At 38.0% G+C, this 16,725-nt stretch overlaps 1 protein-coding gene and 1 pseudogene across 1 annotated transcript; both read right to left on the reverse strand.

The window, feature by feature from the left end:
- Positions 1-10,235: 10,235 nt before the first annotated feature.
- On the reverse strand, positions 10,236-11,183 carry LOC148576453 (uncharacterized). The gene is made up of 3 exons (XM_088501149.1): positions 11,174-11,183; positions 10,493-11,092; positions 10,236-10,414 (listed from the first exon to the last, which is right to left on the reverse strand). Exons 1-3 carry the CDS (start codon positions 11,181-11,183, stop codon positions 10,236-10,238), a joined length of 789 nt encoding a protein of 262 aa, XP_088357275.1.
- A 108-nt stretch (positions 11,184-11,291) lies between these two features.
- LOC148576454 (uncharacterized) lies at positions 11,292-14,387 on the reverse strand (annotated as a pseudogene).
- Between the last annotated feature and the right edge of the window lie 2,338 nt (positions 14,388-16,725).

Here is a 16,725-nt window from a genome sequence, read left to right on the forward strand (position 1 = left end):
CTGTAATGGAGAAGTTGAAAATCCTTGAGGTACAAGCTATACACGTCTCTTTAGAGATGGCAGACAAGACCATGAAGAAGCCATATGTCTTAGTGGAGGATGTCTTGGTTAAAGTTGAAAACTACTACATCCCAGCAAACTTCATAGTTTTGGATATAGGAGAGGATGAGGATGACTGTGTCATCCTTGGAACGCCTTTCCTAGCCACAGCTAATGCTATCATTGATGTGGCTAAGGGAGAACTAACCCTAAAGTTAGGGAGGATCACATCTTATTCAAGATGCCTCATCCTAGCTCTCCCTCTAAAAGAGAGATAACAGTGCAACACCTAGTGTGCCAACCCTCTCTTTCTGTGCAAAGCTCTACAGAGCCCCCAGACATTAATTCTAAGTTTAGTATTGGGTATCTCTCAACAAGCTCTAAGCACAAACATACTAAGAAGAGAGTACCTAAAGGCTGAAAGGACAAAAAAGTCCCAACTGAAGGCCTCTCACCTGGCATGAGAGTTGTCTTCACTAAGAAGCCAGTCTTACCACACACAGTGAGCTGTGTCCTATCTCTAGAGTATGTGGAGCTCATTCATGAGAGGACAGGAAGAAGATTCACTATTAGGGGCGACAATTTGAGCCCATATTCACCTCCTTAAGGAGCTGAAGGTCAAGCTAGTGACTTTAAAAGAGCGCTTGTTAGGAGGCAACCCAACTTTTACTCAACCTTATTTATTTTATTTTCATTTTGTTTTTCTTTCAGTCTTAGAGTCATGATCATGTGCATCAGTCAAGAGACAGATTTCACAGCAGTAAAAACAGAACACTCCAAGTGGAGTGTTAAAGTTGAACACCAGCGAGGAAGCCTTCCTGGGCATTCAATGCCCCAAGAGGGGAGCATTGCTGGCATTGAACGCCAGCCAGGGAGCAGTCCCTGGGCGTTCAAACGCCAGTGTAGAGAAGCAAGGAATCTGAAAGTCCCTAGCCTCTCAGGACCAAGAGGTCCCACAGAAGCTCCACCTACCCCACCTTCCCAATTGATCATATTTGCTCGAGGACGAGCAAAACTCTTAAGTTTGGTGTTGTAAAAGCTTTGCTTTGTGACTTCTACCACTCTTAAGTATAGAAGAAGAGGATGGAGCAAACTAGAGAGGATGCACATAAACTTGTACAGCCACCTCAACATAGACAAATGAGTGACATAGAAGAGATCAAGCATTACATTGGATCCTCAAGGAGGAGCACTAGCCACCATCATTCAGGTGGATTCGTCTCTTTATCTCTTTGTCTGTTATTTTTCTATTTTCTGTCTATTTTATTTTCTGTTTTCTTGCTCTAGTTTCATGATCATTTGCATTTGATGTCTTTAAGTTATAAAATGTTCCATATATTTCTCACCTTGCTTAAATAAAAAAAAATTATCTAAAAAGAATTGAGAGATGCATGAATTTCAAGTTTAAAATAAGATTAATTTAATTAGTTTGATGTGGTGTCATTTGCTTTTATTTTCTGAATATATGAAATAAATAGTGCATATTTGAAGTTGAAACTTTAGAATGTTGGCTCTTGAAAGAATAAGGAAAAAGAAAAAATAGTATTGATAATCTGAAAAATCTAAAAATTGATTCTTGAAGCAAGAAAAAGTATGTTGCAAAAGAAAAAAAATTATTGTGCATGAGAAAAAAGAAAGGAAAAATGGTGAAAAGAAAAAAATAAAAAGCAGAAAAATCCATTACTGCCCAAAAATGCAGGAAAAGGAGGGTAGATTGAAAAAGCTAGTAACCCTTTAAACCAAAAGGCAAGGGTAAAAGGATCCAAGGCTTTGAGCATTAATGGATAGGAGGACCCAAAAGAATAAAATCCTAGCCTAAGCGGCTAAACCAAGCTGTCCCTAACCATGTGCTTGTGGCATGAAGGTGTCAAGTGAAAAACTTGAGACTGAACGGTTAAAGTCGTGGTCCAAAGCAAACAGAGTGTGCTTAAGAACTCTGGACACCTCTATCTGGGGACTCTAGCAAAGCTGAGTCACAATCTAAAAAGGTTCACCCAGTTAAAGTGTCTGTGGCATTATTGTATCCGATGGTAATATTGGAAAAACAAGGTGCTTAGGGTCACGGCCAAGACTCAGAAAGCTATGTTCAAGAATAAAAATAAGCTTAACTAGGAGAGTCAATAATATCATCTAGATTCTAAATTCCTAAAGATGCCAACATCTCTGAGTTTCAATGGATAGTGAGATGCCAAAACTATTCAGAAGCAAAAAGCTACTAAGTCCTAAAGAGCAGAGCCCAGCGTCCAAAGACCCAAAGAGGACCCTTAGCTGGCGTTCCAAGCCCAAGGAGCCTCATAGCACATGGATCTCATCAAAGCTCAGCCCAAACACTCACCAAGTGGGCCCCAGAAGTGGACTTTAGCACTAAATAGATAGTTTTACCCTTACTAGTCATCTGTTTAGTATTTAAGGGATTAAATTTATGTAATTCACACCTTTGATCAGACATCATACATCATTCAGCTCTGTTTTTGTTTTTATTTTGTTTTTTACTTTCAGTATGAGTTTCTAAACCTCCTAGGTTGAGGGGAGGAGCCCTGCTGAGTCCCATGAATTAACAAAAGTACTATTGTTTCTTCTTCGATCCGTGTTTGATCTATCTCTAAGATGTATATTCCAATCTTCATCGTGGTGAGCAGGATGATCTAAGAAATCAGCTCTGTTCATCACATTAAGACGAACGTGTCTGACAAAACCCACGTCTACTTGGGTTCGTGTGAGTACCTGGAAGAAAGGCACGAGCCAACAGCTATGTTTATACATCTCTTAGACGATTAATCCACAATTTCGTTGAGGACTTCTCGAGACACCAGTTCAGCCGATCTCTGAGGAGATTAGGGTCTCCGTGGTATAGGCTAGAATCCAAAGAAACAACATTCTCTGATCCGGAAGATTTGACCTTGTCTATGGCATTTTGAGTAGGATCGCCAAGAGAATGGACTGCTATGCGCTTCACCCTTTGTCAGATTGAGTAACCACGGCCAATGGCCACGGCAGTGTTCAACCTGTAGTAGAGGAGATCAATGACCACGGGCAATGGCTTTGATCACTTACAGCCTGCCATAGAAGAAGATCATTCACAAGCAAAGAAGATAGTAGTACCAAAGTTACTTTAGAAAGACAAAGCAACTCCAACTCTCAACTCTATTCCCAGCATATAATTCCTAATAGCTAACTTCTTAATCCAACAACTTTTGATTCTGCCTGACTAAGACCTGCAAGACAACCATAACCTTGCTTCAAGTCACAATCCTCATGGGATCGACCCTGACTCGCTCAAGTATTACTTGGACAACCCAGTGCAATTGCTGGTACTGCTGCTGTTGTACGAAATAGTGTGAGTTTTGCTGTTGGACACTGGCCTTTGCTCTTTGGGCGCTGGACGCCTGGAAGGGGGCAGGAAGCTAACGTTGGACGCCATTTTTGGGCCTTCTAATCCTAAGCAAAGTATAGAATATTATATATTGCTGGAAAGCTCTGGAAGTCAGCTTTCCATAGCCGTTAAGAGAGCTCTATTTGGACTTCTGTAGCTCTAGAAAATCTCTTCTGGATGTAGGTAGGTCAGATCCGAACAGCATCTACAGTGCTTTCTCTGTCTCTGAATCAGACTTCTGCTCCAACTCCTCAATTTCAGCCAGAAAATATCTGAAATTGCCCAAAAATACAAAAACTCAGTAGAATAAAAAAATATGAATTTAACACTAAAACCTATAAAAACTTAATAAAAACTAAATAAAATTACTAAAAACTATATGAAAATGATGTCAAAAAGCGTATAAAATATCCGTCATCAATAACCCTCAACAGCATCATCACTAGCATAAGGGATCTATCAATTGTTCAAATACAAATAAAACAATACAAAGAATATTAGAGAGAACAGATAAAGCAAGTAGCTCGAATAGCATATAGATACAATTATTCAACAAGGCAAACCAAATACAAGATGCACACCTAATCAATACACACAAATACAAATGATGCATGCCTGTCCTACTGGTCATGAGCTCACGTGTTGGTTAAATTACCAGAACCCAACACATCCGGTAGCTTACCCGGATATGGAACACCACAATACATAACAAGTGGGACTAAATTGTAACACTTGCCTCTTACTCGCTTAACCCGTAACAAGTGGGACAAACCTCAACCCTGTATCTTATCCAGGTGTCTCAAGTCTTAACCCAGAGCAAGTGGAACAAACCTCAACCCTTGAGTCTTACCCAAGTGTCTCAAACCTTTACCCAGAGCAAGTGGGACAAAGTACTACCCTTGCGTCTTACCTAGACAGGTGTTTAACCACTTAACCCGGAGCAAGTAGGATAAAGCCACAACTCTTGCATCTTACCCAAGTGCCTCAAATATTAACCCGGAGTAAGTGGAACAAAGCAACAACCCTTGCATCTTACCTAGGTAATTAATCATATTCATAGTATTTAATTAAATTCACAAGCTATTAGATTTATTAGCTCCAAGTCTTTACCAATTATTTCAATTCTATTAACTCGTGAGTGGGATGAAACCACCGTCCTTACCACGGACGGGATAAAACCTCCGTCTCCACAACAACACCACAACCACGGAACAAGCGGGATGAGATCTCCGTCCTTGTCCAGTGCAGGTGCCAAAGCAATAACAAATAAGTTTGCAAGCGGGATAACATCTAGACCTTGCCAATCCAGCCATTCAGGCCATAATCAATCATTATTAGTGTTCTTAAGTAATTTCATAAGTTATTTAACTCATTAACCCCAATTAGTTATCCATGTCATCAATTTGAATTTCGTAAACCCCAATCATGTATCAGTTTTCTCAGTTTCTTTAACATGTGAACAGGATGGAACCTCCGTCCTCACCGTGGGCAGAACAAAACTACCATCCCCGCAACAATTTCATCCAGTTTACCAAGTGTTTATTCGGGAATCAATTAGTTCGTCTAATTATATCACTTTCCAATGTATTCAAAGTTTAATTATCGGTTATTCAACTCCATACGAAGGTTAGAGGGGTTTATAAATAGACTGAGGAGGCTAAACAGACAAAAACAGAGTTTTTGAAAAAATTAACACAGTCGTGTGCACGGGACTTGCATACGCATAATTTTCAATTCGGGTTGGGGAATCATGTGTACGCATGACCTATGCATACACACAATTTCAATTTTGTTTCCACTTCATACATACGCACGCCTTGTGCATATGCGCAAGTCGTTTTCATTCATTTTTGTTTTACCATTCATGCGTACGCATGACCCATGCGTATGCACAAGTCCAATTTCTGCAACTCTGCATAATTCAATTTTTTATCCCTAAATTCAAACATTAATAACTTTTGCTAAATTTATCAATTTCTATCCTTTCTTAGACTGTTTTAAAGATCTTTTCACTAACTTTAATTTAAGAGAAAAGGACACATAAGTCCTTGACCTTTTGTCCCGCGAACATTTTTGTCCCTGACCATTGAAAAATACTTTTAAGTCCCTGACCTTCACAAAACTTGGACGGATCAGTCCCTCCGTCCAAGACCCAACGGAAAAGTCTGATGTGGCTCCCGTAATGCTTGTCACACATATGCGTAGGTCACGCGTACGCATCGCCTGGCAGACTTTCCTCTCACACTACGCGTGGGTCACGCGTACGCGTCACCATAATTCAACAAATCCTCATAATTTCATGAATTCTCCACTTTGCATGCTTTTTTCTATTTCTTTCAAGCCATTCTTACCTTCAAAACTTTAAATCACTTAAACAAACATATCAAGGCATCAAATGGGAGAAAAGTAAATTAAATTTAGCTCTAACCCCATTATAACCCTTGAAAAGACCTCTTGATATGTGTATCCATGTATTGAATATATGTTGATTGGTAGAAGAAGAGCAAGCCTTAGAAAGCAAGATTAGTAGAGAATTGAGAGAATCGACCCTCAAACACTAGAGAGATTAGAATACAAACACTTCTAGTGAGGGTTCGATGCTCAATCCCTTGTTCCTTGCTTTCACGAGCTTTCTTTTTGCAAGTATATTTATACTTCATTTTGAGATTTGAATTAGTGGAATTCATAAATCATCATGCTATCTTAGCCCTACTTGTTCATATATGTTCTTGGAGATTGATTCATTTTAACCAAGTAGGTAGACGCATTTTGCATATTAGTTGATGAACCACAAGAGTTTAGCATGAGGACATGCTAATATTTAAGTGTGGGAAAGTTGATGAACCACAATTTTATAGTTTATATTGTATTGAATTTGGTGGATTTTATCAATTTTTTTCACATTTATTTACTAAAATAGCATGGTTTTGTGAATTTCTCCTAAGTGTTCTTAATGATTGAAAACATGTTTTCTAGGCTATTAAATTGCTAAATTTATACTTTTCTCCCATTCGATGCCTTGATATGTTTGCTTGAGTGATTTAAAGTTTTGAAGGCAAGAATGGCTTGAAAGAAATGGAAAAAAATCATGCAAAGTGAAGAATTCATGAAGAAATGAGGATTTGTTAAATTCATGGCGACGCGTACGCGTGAGAGAGAAGTCTGCCAGGCGACGTGTGCGCGTGACCTACGCGTATGCATGACAAGCATTACGGGAGCCATGTCAGACTTTTCCGTTTGGTCTGACGGAGGCATTTGGATGGAAAGACTAATCCGTCCAAGTTTTGTGAAGGTCAGGGATTTAAAAGTATTTTTCAATGGTCAAGGACGAAAATGTCCGCGGAACAAAAGGTCAGGGACCTATTTGTCCTTTTCTCTTAATTTAAGATAAATTTCATACAAATCCAAGCTTCAAGCGCCAAGTTATGACCCGTCAAAGTTGGTCAAAATTTCGTTTTTACCAATTTTCCAAATTGCCAATTTTCACTAAACTCAATCCAATTCAATTTCAAGCTACTCCAAAAACCATTCCTATACATTCTCAATACTCATTTATCATCTCCTCCTTATTCAATACCAAATCAACAATTCTAACATAACAATCCATCTTCCCAAACTTCCATCAACAAATCAATCATACTACGTAAATCACCCAACCAAATCACATCGTTCCATAACCATATCAAAACATGACAATTATGCAACTTAGCATAGCTTACCTCATATAAGATACCTCACCCTATCACAATCACCGACCCAAATTTTCACACTAATCATTATAATAACAACTATACCACAACATTCATATCCAATTTCAATCTTATCGTCATATAACATTCACCAAACACCCAATTCACATAATCATACTAAATCACAATTCATTTTCAACACACAACATTCAATGCTATCTTAGGATAATTAACCTAAGTTTCACATAGTGTTACTTGATCAATCCTCTCCAAACAAAAGCTTCACCAATCAAACAAAACAATTCCTCTGCATCAACTCAATCCGAACAAACCCAACTTGCATCAAAAATCATCGAGCAACTCTACCCAAATCTAATTAAACCAATATTACATATTTTTCAAGTTAGGGTTTCATACATAATTAGAAAAAAATCAAAGAAAAAGAGTTCCCTTACCTTGTACCACGTGTTCATGAGTCAAAATCTCGCTAGAACTCAAGGTTAAGTCTTCAATAGTTAGGGGAAGCGCATATTTACACGCACTCTAATCTAAAGATGGTTTTTGTTGGGTTTGAGGCAACTTAGTTGGACTTGTTTAGCAAAAAAGCTTGTATGTATAGCAAAATTGGTATAAAAAATAGCTCTGATACGCCTAGTTCCATTTCATGGGTGCTGCGACTGAAATGGTGATAAAATCCATTTCGCAGATGCTTTATGTGAATTAACTATACTTATTTTGGTAACATTTTTGTATTCTGTGTATTTAAGGAATTAAATTAGTTTATTATAAAAATTCTAATATTAAAATTCTGTTTAACTGTTAAAAAAAACTTACTTTAACTGACTTTTGTTAATTTTTGGTGGTAAAAAATAAATGTCAATAAAAATATTGTCAATAAAGCTTTTTAAACAATCAAATGGCTGTCAAAGATACTTTTGAACATTTTTTTGACAATTATTGGCACAATTAGTCATCAGTAATCAATACTTTGTATGTTTAATAATTAAGTAGTTGTGAAAAAAATATGTACAAAATTTCTTGCATAATATTAATTTATAAAGAAAATAAATACATTCTTTTAAAACAATAGTGACTCTTAAAATTACTGGTTTTTGTTTTGGTGGTGTACATAACAACAAAAATAGTGGGCTTTGTCTTTGTTAAAGATCATACCTTCGGCTATTATAAGTTTTTATTTTATTCTATTTCTTGTGTATCTAAAACCCAGACATTACACCTGTATTTATTTATACGTCAAGTCTATTACCAACAACTCCTATGACGAAAGTGTTCCGGCATTAGTGGTGGAATTGTTGTGGTGGCAAAAAAGAGTAAAAGTGCATGCATGATTTACATTTGTCAAATTATTTCAGTTGCCATTTGCCAACGTTTTTGTAAAGACCGAAGTAAATGAGCATTCAATCCATCAATATGATAGAACAACCGCTTTCACTTACTTTGATGGTAAGGCATAGCTAATATGTGGGATTTTTTATTTAAAGAAATTAAATAAATATTTAGTTATTGAAATAAATAATTTCTCTAAAAGTTATTACGAAAATACGTCTTTCAGTCTTATTTTAAGAGAATATATTAAAAATTTTAAAATTTTATTGGTTAAAATTATATCTCAATTAAAATTTTGAAATATTATTTAAATTAATTTAGTATAAATACTAATAAAAAATCGTGAGTAGATAAAAGTCAATGAATAAAAGAAGCAATAATATTAACAGTGGATAGTTAGAAAAAAAGAGAACGTATTAATAGTGGACAGTTTAACGATACTATTTATGTGTTTTTACTTATTTTAACAGTTAGAAGAAGTAAACGTGGAGTAAATACCCATAGTAGTCCCTGAGATTCACGTAATTACTCATAGTAATCCCTAAGATTTCGAATTTCCTATTGATATCCTCTAGATAGAGCTCCGAGCACTCAAACTAGTCCCTGGCCATATTTCAGGTGATGACTCATCACCGGAATGCTGACTTGGCCTAGGATTGCCACGCTGGACTGCTGCCAACGGCTAGCTGAGCTGGCCAAGTTCCAATTTTTACCCAGATTGGTCCCTCGTAGTATAATTAACCCTAAATCCCCAAATTCTCATACACCTCCCCTCTTCGTCTTGTTCACCTCTTCTTCTTCCTCTTCCATACACTTGTTCCTGTTCTTGCACTCTCATCCGGAGCTGCTACTGATGTCAATGATTGGTGGAGGTAGCACTGGAGGTGGAAGCTCTGTTCGTTCCCCATCTAGCTGGAATCGGAGTAGAACGCAAACGAAGAACAGAAGATCGGCGCCGCCAGAATGGTGCGGCTGTGGCTGTAGGCCAGTTCTCAGATGGTCTGGCACAGATTCGAATCCGAACAAACCGTTCTATGGCTGCCCCAATTATAATGTAGGTTAGAGTAATCACTTTTGTTGCTGTTATTCTCCTCCCCTGACTGTTCTTGTGTTGTTATGCCTCCCCTGACTGTTCTTGTGCTGTTCCTCTCCAAACTTTGATCCTTTATTGGTAGCAGACAAGTGGGAAGAGATGGTGCGGGCTTTTTGTGTGGGCAGATTCTGTGAATGAGGAACAGGTTGAAAAGTCAGAATCGTGTGGTGATGAAGTGAAGATCAACGTTGATTGGAGGCTTCGAAGGTTGGAGGAGGATGTCCAGATGCAAAAAGTGATGACCCAGTTCTTAGTGTTAGGTGTGTGTGTATTGACAGTGTTGTTGGTGATCCTGTATTGTAAATGATTAATGAATTGGTGGTTTTGGGTTCCTTGTTATCAACATTTGTAAAAATCTGCTTCTTGATGGAATGAAAAGTGTTATTAACTATGAAATTGTTGTTAATTTAAATTCCATTGTGTATGAAAAAAAATAAAAAAACTGCTTCTTGAATGGTAAAGCACATAGCATAGCATATTAACATAAATTCCATTGTCTATCAAGAAACAACAAAAGTTGACTGTAAAAGGCAGCCTAGAAACCATGTTGCTGCTATCAGTAGTTTCATCAAAAGCAAGACCAAGGCATACCAAAAAGGCCTTTGCATCACAGTTCACCATCTAATCATTATACGATGGAAAATACTAATAACAAAACACAAAACAGAAACTCCTAAGTACATATATCTAGTATTCAATTCTTCTTTCTTGGAGGCCTAAATCCTGGCGTTGGGATGAACTGCATCAAGTTGGCAAACTTTGAAGATGTTGCTGAAGATGCACCCTGCAAGTGATTCACTGTTGGTGCGGTTGGCTGATTAGAGGATCGTCTTCGTGGTGACAGCTTGAAAGGTCTTTTCGGTGCAGGATCTTATAGGAGAAATAAGTGGCATTAACTACTATTTATGCATGGAAATAACAACATACTCAAATGTAAAATTTTAGTTACCTTTTCAGAATCCTCTTGCTCAGAAGCAGAAGGCTGAGTTAATTCGATCTCCTGGGGATTGCTTCTCAAATCTGCTTGGCCAGACACGTCTTGGGGCTGATGAACTGGCTTCTCATGCACAGTATGAACTTCATCATTTTTCTTCTTCTCAGCTGCCTCGGCGGCAGCGGCAGCGGCTGCTGCTGCAGCAGCAGCAGTAGCAGCATCAGCATCTTTTTTCTTTTTGCAGCCTCTCTTTGTATGCCCCTTATCACCACAGTAACTGCATGTAAATGCACCCAACTGTCTCTTTAGGTGTACACCATCTGCAGTGTTGCCTGAGAGTTTTGGGTCAACTTTAGGCTTCTTAGTTCCAGAAGCACTCTTCTCGTCCGCATCCATCCTCCGCTTCATCTTTAGTTTTTCAGGTTTTGTCTTGATTTTAGGGGCATGTGGCCTGTTACAGTCCTCTGCTTTTTCCCACAGTGGTTGACCCGGAATTGGATTAATGTGGTGGTTATAAGTTTTCTTGTATGAGTCCATGGTCAGCCATCTGTGACAGAAGTCTTCTGGCTGTTTGTTCACACGAGACAGGGCAGCACAAGCGTGCACACACGGAATACCTGCAGGTGCCAAACAGTGAGAGGAACCATGATAATAGTTATGGCTGAAGAAAGTAAAATGCATAAACACAATTAACTTACCCGTTAGCATCCAAAATTGGCATGTGCACAGTCTCTTTCCTATGTCCACAACATGGTTGGTTGGATGTCCGTGCACCTCAAATTTTTCGTATCTGTTATCCCCAGTCCATATAGGCTTCTAATGCTTGGATTCTTTCCTCACCTTCTCCAGCCTGCTCTTTATAACAGGTGTGAGCTTCCCAGTGTGATTCTGCAGCTTCACCTTGTTTTTTGCTATGGTTCGCATAACAAACATCCTTACCTCCTCCAGCAATGTTATGATGGGTTTGGCTCGTGCATCCTTGATCTTAGCATTGAACACTTCGCAGGCGTTGTTACAGATGCTATCCAATTTTGGCTTATGGCTGAATAAGCTTCTGGTCCAAGCATCCATAGGCCACTTCTCTCTAAGTATGCCCAAGCATCCTCATTTAACCTTTTGATCTTCTCCATTCCATCCCTGAATTCTTGGTATGTTGTTGCCCTTGCACATTCCCACAGAAGTCCCCTTAGTTGTAAGTCCTTCCAGTTCTTGTTGAAATTTTTCCATAAATGCCAGACGCAGAAACGGTGATGCACATCAGGCATCACCGCTTTCACTGCTGATATCAGTCCCTGCCAGATTCAGTAAATGTTAGACACATAATCGTCCCTGACATTATAATCGTTACACATAATAGTCCCTTACATTTGATTAACATCCCCATAATAGTCCCTTTAATTTAGGGTCGTGACCCATAAAGGTCCCTAACGTTTAATAGAACAGCTCGATTAATGACAAAACCAGTAATTACAAGTTCTCTATAAGATGCACTACAAGCATAATGAAAGCACAATTCTTCAAGCAAGCATAACAGCACACCTGATAAGTAACCATGAAGATCCAATCATCTCACAGTCTATGCAGATAAGCAAAACAGCAAAATTCTTAACAAAATAAATAACCATCATACTCGAATGGAAGCTACAATTATTCAAGTAAGCATAACAGTAGAAATCTGAATTCCCTTATAACTAACCACCAAAATCCAATAATCCAATGATCAAAGGTCTTACACTAAAAGCTAACCAGCAAATCTAATGAAAGCACAATCATTCACAGTAAGCATAAGGAAACAATTCTTAATATAAGATCACATAAAATCAAATAGAGACATTCAAATTAAGTCACACCTTTTGCATATCCGATATAAAGCACCAGTCATGCTCTTTATAATGACCCAAGTCCTGATGAAGTAGCTCGAGAAACCATTTTCATGTCTCTGTATTCTCCACTCTGACAATAGCCCAGGCTATGACATAGATATGATGATTAGCATCTAATCCCACGGCTGACAAAATCTGTCCACCAAACCGGGTCTTCAGGAAAGCACCATCCAAACCTATCAAAGGACGGCAACCAGCCTTGAACCCGTTTTTGCAGCCACTTAAGCATATATACATTCTATCAAAGGTAACTTCACCATCTGGTTGGGGGGTGGTGCATATTTGTATAGTGGAACCGGGATTAGTCTTCAACAGCGTCATACCATAATCCCTAACCATCCTATATTGTTCTTTCTCATCCCCATACACTACACTTCTTGCATCCATTAATGCCCTGGATATTGAGTTTTTATTCAGAGTCAAGTCAAACCGTGTCTTGAAGTAAGTTGTAGCCTCGCAGTGTCTAAAATTTGGATACTTTCTCACCTTCTTCACAAGCTTGCTGCATACCCAATTCCTGTTGGCAGCCCTATTCTTGTCCTCTCTTGGGCAAGTGTGGTCATCATTGAATGTCTTAATTTGCCAACATGTGTCTTCATGGTCTCTTGATGCATAAGCCACCCATGGGCACTCTTTCACCTTACACACCGCCCTGCACCTAATGTTATCATTTTTCACTATCTTTATGCTCCTTCCCTCTTGGATTGTATATTCTCTCACAGCTTCTCTAAATTCCCATTTAGTTCCGAACTTCATGCCTACCTCAAGGTGCAGCTCTCCAAACCTTGCACCCTCCCTAAACAGCGGACTTGCCTCTTCAGATTCATTTCCTTCCTCCAGCTCATCTTCTGAGTTTGGAGGCGTCTTCATCTCCTCCGAGTGCCAAGAATTGGTGCCATCTGAGTCAACACCTGGGTCTAGGCCATCCTCTACCCCTTCATGAACACAACCCACAAACCCAAGGTCAACCTCAGCGTCGCTCACCTCCTCCACCAAACCATCGTCTTCATGTAATATCTTCTCCTTCCCTTTACCTAGTGGACTAATATTTCTCTTACCCACCGTAGCATGTATCATGTTTCTCCTAATCCTACTCCCAGTTTTAGGATCATTCCCTGTAGCCTCAGATTCAGAGGAACTACCCTCATCCGGACCTGGCTTGAACATGCTATCTTCTTCACTATCAGAGGAATCAGAAGACACATCAAAGGGAACTTCATTGTTAAACACTTTGCTAGTAAATCCTCTAGCAGCAGACCGTGTGCAGGGTCTCCTGGAAATACTTGGTCTCTTGGACAGTTTCTGCTTCTTGCTCCTATCTGATTTGGTGTTCTGACTGGATTTCGTGGGCTGGCTGATTTTGGTGGGCTTGGTGAGCTGGGTGGGCTTCGTGAGCTTGGTGGGCTTGGTGGGTTTAGTGGGCTTGGTGACTTTTGGGGAGTTGTTCTTCTTCACAGGTTTGGTTGTCTTGGAAGGATTGGCAGTTTTGGAGTGTGATGGTTGTGATTGCCGTGGAGATGTTCTGTTTTTTTTTGGGACTGGATTTGCAAGAAGTGTTGGGTACAACCTTAGGGATAGGAGGAGCAACTATGATTGCATGAGTCTCTGTAACTGGGGGACTCACATCAGTATCTGTACCTGCATTACATCCCTCTCCACCATGATCATCCAAGTACACAACTTTGTTATCTCCCTCTAACACCTCCGGTACTGACACTGTATGCTCGAAATATATATCAATCAATCCCTCATTTGTCCTAGCACAATTCACCATCTCTCTTATCTCTTTGTCACTGTTTACATTTCTCAACCCCTTCTCCAAACATTTTCCAGGAACATGCCACCAGCACTGTTTAATGTCATTGTACCCAAGCTCCCTATGGTAGTTCCGTATGTAGAACACATCCAGAGTATCAGTGTCTAAATCACCTAAACAGGCCTTATTGTCCAGAGAATATATCATAATTCCTTCTGCATTTTTTTTGAAGTCACCCCCATGATGAAACATGATGTCCAACTTCTCCTCCATCTGCAAGAAATTTAAAATTTTTACAATACATAGGGAGAATTTGAAAGCCTAATCATGCATTAAAAAGGAAAAATAATCACCACAAGAAAACTTTTTTTTCCAAACCTCCATACTAATCCCTGTTTCTTACCTGTTTCATTGGTATTACAGCAACCCCACAAACCCCAACCAACATTCAAACCCTAGACACTACAATGACACCAAAACTCCAGAACCTCAACAACACTGACCAATGCTATCATCAAACAACACTGTATTCAAAATGCAAACTTAAAAAAAAAAAAGGTTACCTTGAATCCGATCACAACGTCAGAACCTCGTCTTTGTGGTGAACGAAGGGAAGGGAAGAGCAACAACAACTTCTGATCAGATGACTTCTTCTCTCAAATTTTTGTTAACCCAGCACAAACAACCCTACGGCTACGTCATTGTTGGGGAGATGAAGAAGAACTCAGAGGGTGGAAGAAGAAGAGACGAAGTGTTTGTGTTGGTGGAGAAAACTGTTTTTCATATTAAGTAACAACTATACGGCGTCGTTTTTGGCTTTCAAGGGCACCAAACCCAAAACGACGTCGTTTTGAACATGTCCCACGTGGCAATCCTATGCCACGTCAGCGTTCCGATGATGAGTCATCACCTGAAATATGGCCAGGGACTAGTTTGAGTGCTCGGAGCTCTATCTGGAGGACTACAATAGGGAATTCGAAATCTTAGGGATTACTATGAGTAATTACGTGAATCTCAGGGACTACTATAGGTATTTACTCAGTAAACGTGTTACTAGTATTAACAATAAAAAGTTTAAATTTAAATTGTTTTCTAAGAAAATAATGTGCTGATTTTAAATGAACAGTTTTAAATGACATGATGCGTTTATTAATCAGTTAGTTAAAACTAAATATATTATTTTGAAACCGTTCATCTTTTTTATTATTTAAAATTGTCTATCTTCCTTATTATTTGATATTTTTTATTTTTAAGAGTTTGATTCAATTTAAATTATTAATATTTTTTTATTATTTTCAAAAATTATATTTTTATATTTATAAATACACATATCTCGTTTATACTGTAAATAAGATAATTATGAATGTATCTCGTTTACACTATAAACAAGATATATGTATTTTTTCAAATTCCATATATCTTATTTACATTGTAAATGAGATAAAACTAAAAAATGTATTTTTGTAATAATTTTTATAATTATTTATTTTAACAAATAAAATATTCATTTAATTTATTTAAATACTATACCCTTAATAGTGTCATAGACTAATTTAAATGGAGTGGGTTTAGTGGTGTAATTTTTGGAATGGATATTCAAAAAAATTGAGAATGTAATTTTTAATTTTTTTTATTTTATTTTTTATATTTATTCTTAATTCTATTTATAAAATTAATAGTGAGAGATCACATTTTATTCTCTTAATGGTGCACTTCCCGAATGGCATATGAAACGTGTGCGTCTTCGGATGCCAGTGCTCCACGAACGCTCTAACCAGGGGCTCATTCAACCTAAATCATCTCTCGTTCAGCCGGGCAAAATGATACAATCCGACCATCTACAAGTACGAAACGTACCTCTCCTCCAGACGCATACCCTGCTGCCATCGCATACTCGCAATACATCGGTGGGGCTGCATAAAAAATGTACTAGAATGTCTCTCAGTTCAAAATATATATATTCATACAACATCATTCAATAATGTACACTACTAAATAATATAACGCCTTAACATAGAAAATAACACCATATATCCATCAAACAGCAAATATCTTTAAATCATATTTTAAAAAAAAAAACAATATTACGATATAAAAATTTGGATTACTATTCATGTTAAAAAAACTTAACTTCTATAAAGTTACACTTGATTTTGCCTTTACTTTTCACACTATCCAATTTATTTGTGATCACTAATAAACCACTAGCAAAAATCACTTATATAACAATTCTATCTAACTTAACAACGCTAAATAATGACTACCATTCTAACGTATAAAAAGTAAGAATATGAAAAAAAAAAACACATTAAATCCTAAATTAAAGGAAAACGTTCGCACTAACGTTCTAATTGATGACACTGGCTATATGAATAACTCCATCCAAATGATAAAGTCGGTTCGAGTTATTCCCCATCGGCTGAATATTCTGTTCAACCCTTTGTTTGAGTCGTTTGGAAAGATTTTTCTCTGGGATTTGGTAGGGTAGGAGTTTGGAATAGTAGTTCAAATGAAGTTATTTCGAACTCTATTTATAGGCAAAACTATTGTAATTCGAATTGGAACATTTCGAAATACCATGGATAGCTAGTTCGTTGGTAATTCGAATCAG

Source organism: Arachis ipaensis, chromosome B1 (genome assembly GCF_059453495.1).
Source record: "Arachis ipaensis isolate K30076 ecotype BB chromosome B1, ASM5945349v1, whole genome shotgun sequence".
Lineage (NCBI taxonomy): Eukaryota > Viridiplantae > Streptophyta > Magnoliopsida > Fabales > Fabaceae > Arachis > Arachis ipaensis.